The following is a 19,582-nucleotide window of genomic DNA, read 5'->3' on the forward strand; positions in this document are numbered from 1 at the left end:
TAAAAAGAAAATTAAAACCCCAATAAAAAGAAGTGTAAAACACAGGTGGATACTCCTTATCACAACTAAAATATGTCCATCCATCCATTTTCTGAACCGTTTATTCCTCGAGAGGGTCAGTGAGGTGCTGGAGCCCACCCCAGCTGTCTATGGCCAAAGACAGGATACACCCTGAACGTGATGCAAGTTCATCAGATGGATGACACACGCAGATGAACAACCATTCACACCGACAGATGATTTACATTTACCGGTAAATATATCATTGCATGTCTATGGAGAGTGGAAGGAGGCTGGAGTGAATCCTAAATCCAAAGACTAAACATAAAGTTAGATGACCTGACACCATTTAATGCTGTTAGGGAAAAGTGAAGCCACTTTTCCAAGCTTCTGTGTCCAGACATGGAGTGAAGAAGCAGAGTCACATCCAGGGCACATCCGACAATCTGACATCTGAGCAATTAGTAACTGCAGCTGTCACATATTTAACCCTCCTGTCTGAAAGTGCCTCTGATTAGTCTAATCTCCATCACAGGGTCCATGTTCTACAGCCTGAAATAAATAGGACATCTACAGTAAAAGCCAGACCACTGGAATTATAACATGTTAAAAAATAATTAGGAATTTAGCCTATCCACACTGAAAAAAAGCTTTACTTGAATGGCACTTATACACCTTAATGCTGGATGCCACCCATCATAAAACTCTAAAACATATCAGGGCTACTGTAAAACATTTCCCTGTGGTCTACATAAATTGTAAATGCTATGCTTGGGTCTAAATTCTTCTTTAATTCAACTTCACAGGTCCATCTTCAACCTTATTTCCGAGTAATGACACCAGAAATGTCATTTGGAGTGCCTGCCCTTTAAATGCAAATGAGCCACTTCATACCCCACCCCCTCCAGGTTCAACCAGCAACTGAAAATTTTAAGTAATCGGCTCAAAGTTTGGACATATTTTCAGTATGGACCACAACCACTACTGCTGAAGAACAATTATATCATACTCTGAGAAATGTTCGTCAGAAGTCTTGACCTTATATGTGCAAATGTCGTGACGTAACTAGTTATAGACGTAACAAATTAAGTAGGAATTGAAACAGGTTGTAGAAATCCAATCTTTGCTGGAATGAATATAAAGATAGCTTTCCAGCACCTGGAGGGTTCAAATTCAAACTGTATGAACTATTAGGGTCCAAATACACAAATGAACCAAAGACTTATAAAAGTGGGTTTAGCAAAATATGACCCCTTTAAGATACTGAACACGCAATCAGAATCTTCAGTTTTTCTGTTTAGTATTTTGCTGCTAAGAACCATAAGTCAACATAAAATGTCAAGTGAACTAGAGTCATGAGAAAATCGAAATGCATCCTGTTTGATGATTATGGTTTTATGAAATGAGGCATAATTGAAAATCATCTTGTTCTTACCAGTTTCCAAAATGACTTAAATTTAACCTCAACTGTAAAACAAGTCACAACACATTTCATCGTCATTATTTATTTAACAGAAATGATCCCTCCATCCATCCGTCCATCCATCCATCCATCCATCCATCCATCCATCCTGAGCATGTCCCAACTACCTGACCAGTGACTCCTCTTGATGTGGAGGAACAGCGCCTCTATTCGGACCCCCTCCTGGTTCAACTCCTCACCCTACCACTGAGGAAGACCCCAAACCATCCTGCAGAGGAAACTCAAAACATGAACCATCCCTCAGACTAAATCAGAAACTGTTTTTTCAAACCAAATTGAAAACTAATACCATATTCTGAGCATCAGAGAAGCTGCTTCTCTGAGACAAAAGCTTTTTTTTTTTTTTTTTAAATCCCAGGTGTCATCCTTAAGACTTGTCTATGACATTGCATGAAGGACATTCTTGTATCACCATGAAAATCAACATGTGAGTTGAGGAGGTATTTTCATTTCTCTTGTAACATCTCTCCATTGTGTCTGGGTTGATGTGCTTCAAGACAGCTTTGTAGGAGAAAAAGTTTGAACTGGTAACTTACTTAAGAGCAGGTTGTTGGTATTCTGTGGAGCAGGCCTTGGAACACAGACAGAATGTGTGATCATTGTCCTTATTAAGTCGGCTTTTAACCCTGATGCACTGCTGGATACTGTGGCCTTTGAACAACTTAGTAAAGGATTCATGGAGGTGCAATTACCAGCTACCTGAGCACTTACACCTTATTGAGGGTTGCTTAGCAAAACTTTACATTTCAGGCTTACATATACATAGGTTTAGATTCAGTTCTGAAATGCAGATATATAAACTTTTTATTTTCAGAAAGGAAGCTGTGAAGTGGACTGTCTCATTTCAGTCAGAGCAGTATAGGACATTATGCTAATATGGCGTTTCAGGCTTCCTTTGAAGTGCCACACTTTCCTTCCTGCAGCAAGCTATTTTTGGTTAACCTTTGACTGACTGGCAGATCATACTGACGGATTTTCCATAAAATAAGAAATGACCTGTGTGGCTCTTTGAACCCACTTCACCCTTCTTTCCCCAAAAATGAACAACATTCCCAGAATCTATTGAAGGCATAACCTAGCACATATGACGCCATTTTTCTGCCATATTGCTCTCGCCTCAAAAATTAAACACTCTGAGATGCATTTGCCTATACAAATATGCAGTACCCCTTGTATGATTGCTGATCCGTAGGTTTCAAATCCCACATCTCTTAAAGTTATATGAGTCTCTTCAATTTTATATGAGAACATGAGCCAGACATCTGTCCATTTGTCTCATTTACAAAGGGCAATAGAACAGTATGATGAAATGAAGAGGGGGTGAGAAGTTATAGAAATGATGGAATATGGCTGATATGAACAATAAAGAAGGGGCCGACAGACCATAAAAGACCACAATGATGATGTCACCCTCTGAAGGACCATCTTGCACCTTAGATTTAATTTCAACTCAGTGAAAAGTGTGAAAAATACAGTGGAAAATTTCAAGCATTTGAGATGTGTGTGCTTGTACGTGACTGTGTGTGTGCACGTTTATAGGTCTGTGTCCGTCAGCAAATGTGAGCTTGTGGATGATCACAGTAGCAGTTTAGAACCCAGTAATACTGCTAATCCCATACTCAGACTGCAAACCTCAGCAGTGCAAGGGAGAGCAGGCGAGACTGAAATAGACGAGGAACACACAAAAAAACGCAAACAATAAAACAGAAGGAAGAACCCTAAAATTTATTCTCTGGTGATCTCATCCATGAGAAGTCACCTTTTGAGATCAGCAAAGACAGCAGTGACCTCATCACAAATGAACAAAAGTGGTCAGTGAGAAAGGGTTAAGTGTTATCTGGGGGCTGTATCTGGATCTGGTCTGACGCCCTTGACTGAACCACTATGGTCCTTGTACCTGCATGACTAGTGATAAGGAGGATGACGCATTGGTGCTTCCTCCTAGTAGTGACAGCTATTAGAATCAGAACAGGACTGGGCACATTTGCTTCTTTACTGGAAGTTATACTCTTTTTTTCCTTTTGTTAGACTGTTAGTCATCGGACAATGAGCCTGCGGCCTTCATAAGGTATGTTCACTATATTGTGCTGAATGCTGAAGGCTGAATGCTGTTCTTGTAGGCCATAGGTCAATGTAACACTATTTGCAACATTTCTTGCCTAAAACACTGATACTGTGTTACATGCATTAACACACTCTTATATTTATAACACAGTATAATTTTTTGACAAAATCATTTCATTTCAATATTTTTTGTCAACTTACTGAATTCTTCAGTATTTTTTTTTTGCACAACAACAAATCAAACATTGGGACAAAGAAACAAATCATGCAGGTGAGATCAGAAAACCCTGTGGGGCTTATAAAATTAATCTCACCTCATTACAGCATTAGCTTAAAGAAAGACAATAAGAACAAGAAAAGCACTCGGAGAGCACAGACCTCCACCAAGACAAATCTGCCCCCCCCACATCACCACCAAAAATTAATCATTTCTTCCTTCTGCCAGTATCAACATTTCCTGAAAATTTCATGAAAATCCACCCATAACTTTTTGAGTTATCTTGCTAACAAACAAACAAACAAACACGCAAACAAGCACGCACGCATGCAAACACACAAAGCAAAGTGATCACAATACCTCCTGGTGGAGGTAATAAAACAATAATATACAAAGTACAACAAAAATATAAACAGAGAATAAAATTTTAAAAATTAAATAAAAATAGCTCTAAAATAATAATAAAAAAAGCAATTATTTTACAGTAATGAGGAGCTCACTGTACAGTAACCTTTACTTTTTTTTATAGAAGACAACACAGAGCAAAAACAAAATACCTTTGCTGGGGAAATAAATCAAAGGGTATGATATGTTAATTTATTTAAGTGCATTTTTATCATTACTGCTGCATCGATTTGTCTTAGCAGCATCTCTGTCACTTTCTCTCGTGCTCTTTCCATCACTCTCTCTTTCTTTCACTTTCCTTCACGTCACCCCCACAGAGAGGGGCCAGTTGAGCTGGAAGCTAATTTGAAGCCAATCAATATTGGTCTGTGTTTCTTCCTGTGTGTCAGCCCAGTCCGGTGCCCTTGTCTAACTGCCGGCAGTGAGAGGGAGCATCTGGTTGGTGACTATCGCTCTGACTGTAAATCTATGGCAGCCTCTAAACACTACTACGACCATTGTACTGAGTGCAAAAGGCTATCTGATTGAATCCAAATGAGATTGATTTCCATGCCAAATCCAGTTGTCAAATGCATGCACTGACAAATAACCTCTCACTAACTTGATTAAGTGTGGGAAAGGCATCTCAAAATCTGCCTGAATTGCATGCACCTTTTTTTGTATTTAACTGTACAGATTATGGATTTTACAAGTTGGTGAAATATTTTTAAACAGACATTCACAAAACAGAGGTTCAAAACACACATCCAGCATGTTCTTCCCTCAGCCTGAATGCAAGAACACTGATGTTCAGATATTGAGGCTGTGCATGATAAGAACAGCCTCCTCCCTCTTTTCCCAGCCCCTTCTCTTAAACAGCCAATGAGGGTGCTGTGTATTCATGAGCAGGAGTAATAGCAGGCATGTGTAGGCAGCCTGCCACAGGAGGAGGTGTGTCTCGCTGAGCCAAAAGTGTGTGCTTACCAGTGTGTGTGCTCACACTGAGAGAGGAGGTTGTGGAGAAGCGCAGTAGACAGTGTATGTAGGCATGCAAGTGAGAATCAGAGGAAGGAGTGACAGGCAAGAGGGAAAGAGACACCAGATGCTTTTAGTCACTTTACCACAGATACACAACATACATACAAACACACACACACACACATACATACAGACTGTGAAGGAGCTGCATCCACTCTTTACTAAAAACGTGAATTGAAACACGTGTATGTGTGTATCTGTGCTTGAAGCAACTGAGGGGACCTCTGAGGATACACGGATGAGAAAAAGGTGTGGGGGAGCCAAGGAAGAGGAGCCCGAGTGTGTTTCGCCCCCGGGGGAACTCACACACACACGTTCCTGCGCCACAGACGGCACACACTCCAGCGGGCGCTCAGCACTGTTTCCCTGACAACTAGAATGGGCTGCAATTTGTGCACCTTGCAGAAACGGGAGGAACACTACAAACTGCTGTATGAGATAGCACAGGTAAGTGAAACTTAACAGAGAAGGAGAGGGAAGAGGGCTTGGTTAGTGAAGAGCATGGAGAGGTAGTGATTATACTTGTGGCAGGATGGATTTTCTAGTTTGAGGAAATTAGAATTGGATTTCTTACCAACAGGCAAAGAAAGTGAAATCACACAGAAAAACAGGGTGGAGAGGACTAAAGTAAGCAAAGTCAGAGTTGGTGTAGGAGCAGATACACAGCTGACAGACTGAGAGAGGAATCAGGAGAAAAATGGGAGAGGGACCTGAGAGAAACATACTAAAATGAGTTACTTCCAAGATGCCAGGCAGAGAGCCAGTGTGTGTGTGTGTGTGTGTGTGTGTGTGTGTCTTCCTCTCCCCATCAAAGTGAGTGGAGCTAGTTATTTCTTTTCTGTAGCTGAAGATGTGAGAACAAGTTCAGCTCTTCTTCCCGTGCTGGCTCCGGGGGGATTCATCTCATCTCTACTGCCTGTGACTGTCTAGAAGCAATACAGTTCAAAGAACAAGCGGCAAATGCGCTCTGCTGTTTTCCTCTCTTTTGCTTGTCAGAACTGGACGTGTTTTTTTCTTTCTCTCTTTCTGACCTCATGTGTTGCACGGTGGAGTTGTGCTTTTCAACTACTGCATATTACTTAATCCTGCTTTTAGTGTAAGTTTATTGTCCTTTTATTATGGATTGAAAACTGTGTGGAGAGAAATGAAATAGTCATAGATATAAAAGATCTATTGAGCGATAGGAGTCACTTACATTACCTGCACAAATGATTGCATTTAAGTGCAGTAAAATGTAGTGAATGTGTAACTTGTCATATTGTGCTGGGCTTGGCTGGAATGTGTTGATTAGATAGGGAAGCCTCCACATGTGTGAATCCATGTATTTCTGATATACCATTCCTTTTGGAGTGGAAGAAAAACTGTTTGCTTCTTGAAAACTATCAGTTATCTTTTAAGAGGCTACAGCATGTATATGTACTTACAAATTAAACACAGAGGTAAACAGGAATGTAAAGTGTATTTGCATGGCTTTTATAGTATGTGTGGAGCTAAATGTGGAAAACACGTGGTTGGGTTTGCCTGTGTTGTTGAGTAAACTACAGACGCATATCAACGATGAGGATTCATTCATCATTTAGTACCTTACACGGTTACAAACAGAGGGTAAACTGGATACGGGACAATGACAATGGGCAGCTCTTGTTAATAATTCTCATTAATTCCACAGTGAAATATATATCATCATCCAAAATACATTGTTAAAAGCATATACCGTTCTGCCGCTGATAGGAAAACAAGCTCACAATGAAAATAATGTATTTTTGTAGAATGACAAAAAGGCTGCTGTCAGTCGTCTAATGTGGAAGATAATGATGTTGATGGTGCTTGTCTGCTAGTTATGGGCTCTTTTAAGATTTAAAGAATACATTATCAGCACAAAACCTTCCATCACTGTTAGATGTGGCTTTTACGTGAACATTATTCACAGCGCTGCAGCCTCAAGCTCATTACGCTCTCAGCCTATATGTCCCCATGTTTTAATGAGCTGGTGGATGTCTGTATTGTCTGCCTGGGTGGAGTGCAAGAAAATTAGCCATGTCAATTAAATGAAACCAAAGGAGGTCATGGTAAATGGATAATGCTAACCAAAACAAAGGCACAAGTGCTATGCATGTTAACCCACTGAGCAATTTAATATTAATTAGCCTTGAAGAATGTCCAAAAAGCGCTGGCTGGCTTGTATTTTGTATAGTCTGTTTTAATGTATTCTGAATAAACTGTAGTGTAGGTTTAATCTATTCTTCTTTATTTTATTTATTTATTTATTTATTTATTTAACAGTTGTTCTATGTCTTTTAATCTATTCTTGTATTTTGGTTTTTATTTATTTTTCTGTATAGCACTTTGGTCCACTGTGGTTGTTTTAAAGTGCTTTACAAATAAAGTTGGATCGGAAACTGTTTTCATGCTGCAGAACAAACAAAGATCTGTGTTATGCATCTGATGAAGCTCTTGCAGTTTTCTTTTGTCCCAACAGAATGGCAGATGAATTGTACGATGACAGTGTTTGCATGATGAGATTGCTTAGGAGTCCAGAAAAAGCCTTATGGTTTCCTTCTATTCCTGCCTCACTCTGTAGGTGTGCAGGCACTGTGGCGGATGTCCAAGAATAACAGAATAATGTGTGGTTATGTGTTAAGTAAGTGCAGCCGGTTAAATGCTGGGTGGTGTGTATGTGACAGTCAGTGAACACCTACAGTTCTCATTGGCAGCGTGAAAGAAAGTGAGAAAGAGAAATAAAGAAAGGAGGGAGCGCACCAGACAGAAAGTGTGTCAGTGCGACTTTGTCCTGAAACTCAAGGCTGAGGGATTCTGCAAATCCAGAGAGACTGCTCAACAATCCCTCCGTCTCTTTCCCTTTTATCATTTCAGACTTACTCTTTTGCTTTACCATTTCCTGCTCTCTCCTTCCCTAACCTTCATTAGTTTTGTTCTCTCCCTGTGTCTTCCTCCCTCTGAGCAATCTGTTTCTCCCTTCACTCATTTTACTTTGGCACTCACACAACACTGGAGAATCTAAACGTGTTTCTGTAGTGTTGTTCCTCCAACGGTGCCACACAATAGGACACCACCTGCTCATTATACCAGTGGAAAAAGGATGCTGATGCTCTACCGTGGCTGAAACATGGTGAGAACAGGTGCACAATGGCCCCGGACTGGCTTTTGAACTGCTGTTACACTCCCATTTGGCCCTCGTTTCTGGTGCTGTTTTCTTCTCACACTCTCATTCGTTTCTTGGGTGTTGACACCAAAACAGTGGGAGTTTTTTTTTCTGGCAGTCAAGAACTTAAGAACAGTTGTTTGCTTCCATTCTGGTCCCGATTGAGTAGGTGTTAAAATGTGCCATCATCACAAATAAACAACACAACCATCACTTTAAAAATTTCCACCTGAGCTGATAATAATATGAACAAAGCGATGACACTTAAACTGATTGCACCTATTTTGCAGATTGCAGTTATTGTAATGATATTGCCTCTCCAAAATGGACATATATTGTTGTTCAGCACCTCATAGCATTTTGAAAAAGTAGCAGAGCATATCACGGTCCATTTCCAGTTTTCAGCCTGAAGGCTTGCCTCAGTGTGTCCTACACCACAGTGGCTATCTGCGTTCACACAGCTGCCCTATTCTGACAGGACTGCTGGCGGCCCAACCACAACTGCCCAGCAGCCACAGGGAGATTTATGAGTCTCGTCGGACCATTTACATTCAACATTTCATTTGTGACTTTGTGTGTGTACGTCTGCAAATGTAGACTCTTTCATGCATACGTGTGACCGCGGGGCACCATTCTGACAGTAGCAACTGCAATTCCATGTATTTTGCTTGTGGCTGTTTTAAATTGACCTCGGCCCCTGGCTTTCGTAGCATCAGAAGACACATGTGTTCGGTCCTTTAAGTTGTAATGAAGTCAGCACTGTGGGTATCCCATAATAGTATGGTGATTTCAGCACCATCTAACTACTTTGTGTAATTTTCACTGGCTCCTGCTATCAGCGGAGAGTGTTTTCTGTGGAGCAGAGAAAGATTATTCGAAATGTAACCAAGAAGAAACAAATTTTTGGGATTTGTGTACACTTGGCTCAGGTTTAATCCATGTGATCTTATTCATTAAGTAATGCACTAAAGTATTAGAAGCTGAATTTTACTGGAAATACTTTATTTATACTTTTTCTTGCAGAGAACTTTTATTTGCTTTTTTAAATATATCTCTGACATGGTTTTTGTTGCTCCTCGTAAAGTTGATGGGGTTTTCTTTTCCCATGTTAGATTCAGTGGTGGCTGCTTGTCTTTCAGAGAGGGGAAGCACATTATCGGCTTATATCAAAAAAATTGTCAAGTTATTACCTCCGCCAAGGAGGTTATGTTTTTGCCAGGGTTTGTTTGTCTGTCTGTCTGTTTGTCTGTCCGTTAGTGTGTAACATAACTCAAAAAGTTATGGACAGATTTTGATGAAATTTTCAGGGTTTGTTGGAAATGGGATAAGGAAGAAATGATTAAATTTTGGTGGTGATCGGGGGGGGGGGCACGGATCAGCCTTGGCGGAGGTCTGCGCTCTCCGAGTGCTTCTAGTTTAAAGATAAATTTGGCCCTCCGTTCCTTTTTAAGAAAATGGTAATCGCAAGGAAGACTATCAAATGGCGTTGCCAAAATCGGGTCGACAACATTAGCATTGTCTGCCATCGTTGTATACCTTGCTAGATAGCTAGTTCACTCCGACCTAGCCAACAGTATGTTTGATTTAACTATCTACAAAACAATATTAAACTCAAACAAGAAATGATTAAATTATGTAACTGAAACAAGAAAATGCTGAAATTATGTTACATTGAAACAAGGAAGTACAATGAGTGTGTTTTATTTACAGTGGAAGAAATGAACAAGTAAATTCGTAGTGGTTTCTCTCTTGACTTCACAAGCAGAATGTGTGACGGTATTAAACTGAACTCTGTCAAGTGAAGGAGTAGATCTCAAAATAGCTGTCAATCAAACGGGATTCAGCCTTTCGACTGATCCTCCAATCAGCACGTGGAAGCCCAGCGTCCAGCCCAGCTGAGGTCCACCCACAGCTCCATTCACCCCCAGAGACGCCGAGCGTCCGAGGGTGGGACAACATTGTGGCATTTATCCAATTACCATCCAGTTTTGAGGCAGTGAAAAAAACTGTTCCACTCAGCCCCATTGAAATGCATGGACACTGAGCATCAACGGGCAAATGCACTGAGCATAGATTGTATGAGAAAACAGCACAACGGGAATGTATGAGAAATGAACAACATTGAGTCCGTTGATTTGTGATAAAGCTGATTCTGAATGAACTCGTCTGTGAAATGAACATGTTCTAGCACATTTGTTGTCAATGAAATGTCAACACAACCGTACATATTTGACCATTTAATTTTCGTAATTTAGGGGAAGCTGAGCTTCCCTTGTTGTCTTTGAGAAATTGCCTCTGGTTGGATTCCATGAATATTTCTGCTTTTACTGCAACACACAAGAAAGTCATTTTTTAGGATTCTACACATCCACCCACATACATGGATAATTGAATGGGACACCTCCAGAACAGAAAAACAAACAAACAAAGGCTCTGTTTTTAATTGCAGCATTTGTAGGGCAGAGTGAGGTGGCAATTTCACTTTGGTAAACTTTTTTCTATTGAACTTTTTTTTTTCTTTATCTTGAATGTACTTAATAAAACCAAACAAGCAAATTCACAGCATTGGTTTCCCTCATGAAGCTCAGATGCCCACCCACCATCATCACCCCCATGAAGGACAAACTCCATCTGTTTAAGCCTTAGATGTAAGCACTAAACATAATGATGCAAAAAAAAAAGAAAAAAGCTGGTTTATTATTGACAAGGACAAAAATTACCACTAGTTTCTTGTAAATACCTATTCAAGTAGACTTTTCAACACTGATAACAATACAATTTCCAGTTTAGTCGAAAGGATATTGCCTCCATGTTCCTCTCTGTCTTACATATGTGGGGGTGCAGGGTTGTCAACCAGGCCAGTTTTTGGTGTGGTTCTGTCCTCCGGAGACAGATGCTTTGCCACATGTCCAGCCTGTTAGACAGCATGAAAGGGGCTAGACAGAAACCCTTCCATCCCACCACCACCTATCGTGTCCAGTGAATGTCACACAGAGCAGGGGAAGCTGTGGTCAGACCCTTACAGCCGTCACCTCCATATGGCCATTTAAGACTTCGGCCATGATTTTATCCACAAAGGGCTGGGAAATATTTTGATGCAATCTGTTCTGTTGACTTCAGGTGTTGAGATTTTTTGACATATAGAGCAGGACATGAATTGTAAATGGAAAAATCACCTAACAGAGTCAAAAATTCCTTTGTGAATATAGGAAGGTGGGATTTTGAAAATGTTTCAGTGGTGATGAATATAATCTGGTCCATGCAGATCTCTCCTCTGAAGGATAAGGCTGGGTCATAAAATGTGCTTCAGTTCACAGGGAATGAAGGGAGGTGATATTGGCTGATTCACCAACTGTCCACTAGCCTGAGGAGTATGCCAACAGCCACCAGTCAATGTTTCTCCCTGTTTTTCTTTCCTTGATCGGATTTTGAGCAAAGTCTTGAATGAAGTGACCTTTCAATATTTTCTTGCAATTTTGGAAACAAGTTGTTTTCTGTCATTGTGGGTCAGTGGTTTTGACCTTTATACCTGTGAGTGTAATTCCACCTGACAAGCCTCTTTCTCTCTCACACATAGAGACACACATGCACAGATAGTGTACTGGTTTTGACTGACAGGTTTGTTTATGCTGTCACACAACAAAGTCATGATTCCGTAATAGATTATTTATTAATACACAAAGGAAACGCAGTGTGTTGTGCAAAAACAATAGCTAAGTAGCATTACAGCAACGTGGCCTTATCATCTCTTGGATTTCTAGGATGAAGGATGTTTTATTTAACATGCTGTAGCTTTCATAATCTTGAAAACATAAAGCACTTCACACAAAAAAATGGGTAGGTTTCTAGATGACAAAAAAAAATGTATTGCCCTTGTAGAGCTTAGTCGTGCTGAATAATGAACTTAGGTAATGATTTTGGCACTAAAATGTTAATATAGCATTATGGAAATGAACTCTGCTGTTGAACACAGATCATCTGGTGTCTTCCATCATGGTTATAGTTGCTCGCTGGAGCACAGCATGGTGATAATACCACATGATTTAGAGGTGCATATGGCCTCGTCACCAACACTGTGGGTATCGCGTTTCTGGTCCACAGCCAAAACTTTGAACAGGAAATGACTAATTATCCAGCATCAGCTTATTGGTAGTTTAATACAGGATATAACATCTTGGAGTTGTCATGTGTTGTCAAGAAGTGAAAATCATGGAATGCTTAACAACATGTTTTTGACAATAAATGAATTTCAGTGCACTGTGAAATAGCAACAGGGCTACATGTCATTGTGTTCAAGGATGGCTCCTTTTTTCTGTCTGTTTACCTGTAAACACGTGTGTACTGCTCTTTTAGGTTTTTGTGTGTGTGGGAGGATCATAAAGTCGGTGGAAGACAGGGCCAGAGTGGGGGGGGGACTACAACAGTCACCGTTTCGCTCCACCAGCCAACAATCTCCCCCTGCATTGGCTCTGATAAGCACAGGATAAAAGTCCTTTCAGTGGGAAGAGTGACACCCCCCTCCTGCCCTCTAGACAAGGCCAGCGATGTAACAGCACACATGATGCATGTGCACACAACTACAATGTTAAGAGGCAGATATGCCTATTTGCACATACTGTGTGCATTCATGTACCACGCAGAAGAAAAAACACACGGTCAATCCATTCATCAGCTTTATGGCGTGTTTTCCTTTTTACGACTGTGTAAAAATGTCACTCAAGCTCTTAGCACCCGACAAGAGGACTTATCAGTTGTTATCAGCCTTTTGCTGATTACCATACTTACCGATTGGCCAAGTGGCCTGGCCAAGATGATAGGAGTCAGGAGAGGGGAGAAAATGAGGAAAAATAGCAAAGTGAAAAGCAGAGGTGAAGTTGGAAAGGGATAATGGAAATGCACAGGATGCAGAAAGAACGCATAATAATAAAGCATAATTAAGTACAGTAGTAAAGCTAAAGGAGGCAGAACCAGAGTGAGAAATGTTGAGTCATTTGCCATCAAAAAGTCTCTTAAATCCTCCCATTCCTCTGATTTTCCCCCTTCTTTTTCCCTGTGGTTTTTCAAAACTCAGCCTCACCCTCCTCTTTCCATCACTTATCAGTCACCAGACAGTGTTTCAAGTCCGTTCCAGTCCACTGCTTCTGTCTGTCTCACTGCCTGTTTGTTACTGTCTGTCTATCCAGCTCATTAATACACTTTGGCATAACCCTGTCCTATGAGGTGCCATGGATTTTCCTGTGCACTGGAAAGACCCTGGAAAGAAAAAAGATAGTGATGGAGGACACAGAGACAGCCTGTCATTCTGCTTGTATTTATATATGTGGGAGTGGAGAGACACTAATTTTGTCTGTTCTCAGTATGTGTGCTGTCAGCCAGTGACTCTTATAAGGTTTGAAGCAAACCTTGTGCCAAAATAACCCAGTATTACACCTTATGGCCACATGCTGCAGGCTATGTTTTGTCAGGTTAGACAGATGTTACAACAAACCATCAGGAGTGGTTATGGATATGTTGCAGACATTTACTGCAACACACTGCTACAAAAAATACACACTCTGCACACAAAATATGCACTAAAATTCCCTGAGATATTTAGTCATTGCGGGGGGGTGCTAAAACAGAACTTCTGAGACATAAAACTGCTAACGTCTCTCACATTACCATAATTTTTTTCTCCGTCAGATCTTGGGATGAATTCTTTGGCAGGGAAGGTGCAAATCTCATCAGAGACCAAATGTCAGTTTTACTATAAAAAGAAAACTTTCCCCTCCCCTCCCTTTTTTTCCTTTGCCAAGAATGTATCCTTTATGTTGTACACTTTGGATTGACAGGGGTATTTTGTGCAACTATTTATAGACAACAGTAGGTCTGTTGTGAGCATGCAACTGTTTATTCTCAGTGTTATCGGTGGTGTATCTGTTTCAAAGATGCAATAACATCTGTGCCAGTTTGTTGTCAAATAATAATACTGTACCCATGTGATGGAACTATCAGCTAAATGCTTTAAATGCAAATGCTCTGATGTTGTTCAAGTGCCAAGTGCATTTTGAATCCACAGGGTAGATCTAGGTCCAGGTGGTCTAAAAGAAGATTAAGTTACTGCAGGGCGCTGGTGTTGAATTCCCACTCAACCAACCTGGGTTTAGGAGTCATTAGGCCCACTCAGAGCCTGGCCTCGAGTCCAGTTACGGATAGAATAACACTGAGCCATCTGCATACTAGGGGGGATGATTACATTTAGTGTGGGGTGTAACCATAAGCCTTGTGCTGATATGGGAAAGGCCCTCTGAATGCAGAGAAGCTGAAATCTTTGTTGTTATATTATTTTGGTTTGTTTCCTGGGTCCCCCTTCACAGCACAGTTTCATCACATATTGTTGTTTGAATGATTGGTGTAAATGAAGTAAACACAGCATGTGGAGGCAGCTTGTGCAAACACTTTACACAGTCCTGCTGCAAACAGTGAGTAAGAATAGCAGTAGGGGGCTTGAGAGGTGCATTTGCTTTTTGACATTTTTTTCAACACCACTGTGTGGATTGCACTGTAACCAGGGAAAAAATCTATTTTGACAGAATTTGGACAAATATGTTGTGCTATCCTCCATTCATCTCAGTTCAGAAACACAGGTCTGTCTGTCTGTCTGTCTATCTATCTATGAATAGCTTCAGTGATAGATAATTTTATCAAAAATGTGTTTTAAAAAAATTATATTTGTAAAATATTAAAACTAGGGCTGGGCAAGTTAACGCGTTATTACCGCATTAAAGCATTCGTTAAATAATGCCGACAATTTTTTTTATCTCACGTTAATGCCGTTTTATTATAACTCATATTATTCTGCCCCTGCTTGTGTGCGTGTAGCGATTAGCTCAGCAGATAGACAACAGGTTTCCCAAGAAAAGCTGGATGCCGAAAACTTCTCTCCAAATCTTTTACTTGAGACTCACTTTAAAACTGCAATATACATACAAAATATGTCTCAGTTCTGTTCATTGCCTTAGTACATTTACATGGCATTATACATTTAAATGAATGGGAAAAAGATTGCTAGCTCGATGCTAACTTGAATGGGAAAATCCATAGACACGCTAACAATTAGCATTTACAGATTAACTTGAGATTTACAATGTCTTTTTATCCAGCAACAAAGGTTCACATCAGAGATATTTTATACAATTCATTCTTACAACAACTGAGCATACAATACTCAGAGGCAAACGTTTTTCAGGCCATGCAAACAGAGTGAAAGAAACATGTCTGTTAGTTCCTTCTTATGGCTACTATGGAACTGGCTACGGGAACCCCGCTAGTACAAAACATACGTTAGTGCAATTTATTCCGACCACTAGAGGGCCATCTTTGCTTGCTTTTAACAACTGAACATCACATATTATTGGGCTTATTATATTAGTGGGCTTAAGACTCCTGTCAATCACTCACAACCGGAAATAAACTGGTGGGGACAAAAACGTGGAGAAAAGTACCGGTCTTTTCCATAAGATAAGATAAAGATAAGATATTCCTTTATTGATCCCACAATGGGGAAATTCACAATTTCCATGGACATTTTCATTTTAAATGTCTTCAGATGGTGGGGTTGATAAGGCTGAAGTTGTTTGTAAGCACTGCAATGTGGAATTATTTTTTTATCACCGGAGTACTTCCAGTCCGAAATATCACTGAAAGGAAATACACGCTGTTGATGCTGGCAACCCCCCCCACCACCTCATATAACTATGCGATTAACTGTGATTAATCACAGAAATCCACATGATTAATTGCGATTAAAATTTTAATCGCTGCCCAGCACTAATTAAAACATTGTTGAAATTTTACCTAATGGAATAAAAATAAAACCGTAAACTGTTCAATCTGTTTGACCAGCTGAGATGAGAAATATACAGCATCTTACCCTTGAGAATTGCTGCAAATAATACTTTCATCTGCCACCAAAGGTCAATTTACAAACTCATTCCTTGACTTTCAACCACATTGCATCATTATCTGGACTCCAGTGAGATACTGATTTTGCATGCTTGCCAGTTGTCATGGAACTGTAGATGTTAAAAGTTTCAAACAGGGTGAAACTCAGAATAAATGGTCATACATTGCTAATTTTAGGGAATCTGGTAGGTCTCAAGTATCTGACTTGATTAATTTTCATGTGAAATTTCCCATCAATATCCTGTCATAATACGTCATATGTACATGTATCCACAGAAATGAAAGACTGAGTCAGTTTTGTCTTTGTAAATACAGCTTGTGATCATCATTTCAACCTGCACAATGCCCCTGTTGCACAGAGGCTGACGCAAATTAGGCTCGTATCCCATTTTGAGTAACAATGGTGTGATTTAATAAGTCAATCTTTGCCACAGTCAGAAATTACCGGAGTTCAGTCACTAATCATCTAACTGATAATGTATTGGTGTCGGATGTGATTGACTATTCAGTCACACATGTTGCAAACTACTCCTAGCGGCATGAAACTATGAATAAGTCTTGATTGAAGCAGTTCGAATGGGGGTAAATTGTACCAGGGTGTCTTTTACTTAACTAACCAGCCATGCATTAGGATGAAGGTATTTTTCATAGCAGGAAGAGCTCTTCTCTTCCACTCATACTTAGTGGAGTGTGAAGTCATTTTTCTCTACCACCAAAGGGCGGACAGAGGAAGCTTCATGTTATGAATAATGCTAATAGGTTAGGTGCTTCCAGTGAGCGTAAACATGCATCACTTTAAAAGGAAGAAGTCAAAGGTTTGGTGGAGGAAAAACATTCACACTCTAGGCTTCTTTAAAAAAATAATTTATGCAAAAAGCAGCACATAAATCTTTTATCTTCCTGTTCCCCAGTAAAATGTTTTCACTTTTCAAGCTTTAGCAAATGTTGCTAATTATGCCCCATGAATCTTTGCCTTTAACCAAATCTGTGCACATGAAAGTAACATATAATCCAGTAAAGATCCTGGTTTAAGTTAACTAGTGATACATGTTAAAACTGCTGCAAGTGAACTCATGCCCACACTCTTTTGGTTCCAGTGCTAGGTAATGTTTTTCCTACCAACAGCCACCATATAGTATTATGAACAAAGGAGGATTTTGCTCTTACTTAGGTATATATGTGTACATAAATGTCTCAAGCGAAGAGGCTATGTTCTTTTCTTAGTGATTATTCAGTCAGGATTTATTCAGTCCCAATTGCCTTCTATTTCTCCTTACTGATTGCCACTTTTCTGACATGTTTAAACCTCATGTAGTGCAGCAGTACAATCAACCCAATTGTTCAGACAAAGGGAAGTGAAGCTAAGGGCGAATAAAATGGGTAACTGCATGACTCATTATTATTAATCATAATGTTTTAAAGTAAAGTAAAGCATTAAAGACAGCTGATCAACATGAATGGCATTTGCAGACATTCATTTATAAAATAGGAATGTACTGTAGAATGTAAATGGTATTTTAAATAGAGTAAGTGTTTCTTTTGTTGGACTAAGTTAAGTAGTGGACATAATCAGTCCACTGGTCAGTACTTATGACAGGAGGATGGAGCATGTGAATTTGTCATAATAATAATAACAATAATAATAATAATAATAATGGATTAGATTTCTGTAGTGCTTTTCTATTTTGGCATACTCAAAGCACATACATGGATCCATTATTCATTCACTCTCACTCTGGTGGTGGTAAACTACATGTGTATCCACAGCTGCCCTGGGGCACGCTGACGGAAGCGTAGCTGCCAATCCATGTCAACAACCCCTCCAACCACCACCAAACATACACACATTCATACACCAATGTGAGCAGCATTGGAGGCAAGGTGGGTGAAGTGTCTTGCCCAAGGACACAATGGCACATGACTAGGATAGAGTGCGATTCGAACCACCAACCCTCTACCAACCGCCAACTGCTCTACCACCTGAGCCGTGTCCGCCCAATCATCAAATTAACTGCTGTGTGCTGGTTCATGTAGCTGAAGGATTAAGTCTTTTAATATGATTTCTTTCGTTGTTTGTTGAGCTTGGATAAATGGCATGCTTGAGTGCAGAATACATGTTGTTCAGCTTTCTCATACTGAGGCGAAACACATAACCTCTTTGTGAACTCAGCCGTCTGGATGACTTATGTGGGTCTAATCGGTGACCCCCAAGAGCCTAATTCAAACTCATTGCTGGTACATGTCGAGGGGCTGGAGGAAGGGCCACTCTATTGTTGGGCCCAGCTCACTGGCTGTTGTTTTAATGGCATATGAGAGATTAATGGCAATCTAATGACTGCGGGGAGGACACAGAGCAACAATAGAGTCCGGGTGCAGCACAGGCCAAGTACATTAGTCAGTCGAGACAACTATCTGCATGAATGCACACAAACACATATCTGTAAAATCCCAACAAACACAAATATGCACAGATACACAGTGAATAAAAATGAAATTCACTTCTATGGTATTGATTTATCAGTGAGGGAATTTTTTGCAGATATCCGGCATCAGTGCACCCTGTCTCATCAGAAACAAAACAAACTGAGCTAATTCTCAACCCGCCAACCCCCCAATGTGACAAAAGACGGCTAATTTATGCATTGGCAACATGGTGTGCAATGAATAAGAGTGTGGCAGTGGAGCTGGATGCTCACTCGTGGATCACGGTAATTGTGATTTGGTTGCTAGGATGTTGAGGGTAATGAATGTCTTGTTGATGCAGTTTGTCATAACCCATGCCATCCGTGGCTGTTTGAGGACAGAGAGCCTATTAGTTAAACACAGACACATTGGTCCTGCCATGATGTATGAACCCACCTAGCAGAGGGCATTAGTCACTTTATGACAGCAAATAAAGAAAAGTGCCAGACTTCTTTTCGTATTAAGTAGGATTGTCTATTAATTTAGGCAGGGTGAAGCAAGTCTTTTGACTTCTACCTTTTTTTTCATCTTAATAGCATAGTGGGGTTAAAAAAAAGGATAGAGGTGATGTTTTAATTGAATATGAATTTGGATTTGCTTGCTTTTATATTAGTGATAGAGTTTTTCGCACTTAAGTGTCACTGTCTTGAGAATAAAGAAAAACACTTCAAATTTCAAAGACAGAAATACAAGACAGATAATGTTTCATTCTAAGGCTTTACCGTAGGAAGTATGTGTATTCATGAAGGCTAATTGAAAGGAAACCTGCCTTGCATATGGGAGTGGCACAAAGAGTGGAAATGAGATGGTTCTTAATGCATTCGCT

The 19,582-nt window shown here is 40.1% G+C and overlaps 1 protein-coding gene across 1 annotated transcript in view; it reads left to right on the forward strand.

The window, feature by feature from the left end:
* Positions 1 to 5,169: 5,169 nt before the first annotated feature.
* Positions 5,170 to 19,582, forward strand: part of pdzrn4 (PDZ domain containing ring finger 4) — a 39,995-nt gene continuing 25,582 nt past the window's right edge. The window contains exon 1 of the mRNA XM_030148402.1: positions 5,170 to 5,633. Within this exon, the coding sequence (XP_030004262.1) occupies positions 5,565 to 5,633 (69 nt within the window). The 5' untranslated portion in view covers positions 5,170 to 5,564. The remainder of the gene's footprint in view (positions 5,634 to 19,582) is intronic.

Source organism: Sphaeramia orbicularis, chromosome 12 (genome assembly GCF_902148855.1).
Source record: "Sphaeramia orbicularis chromosome 12, fSphaOr1.1, whole genome shotgun sequence".
NCBI lineage: Eukaryota > Metazoa > Chordata > Actinopteri > Kurtiformes > Apogonidae > Sphaeramia > Sphaeramia orbicularis.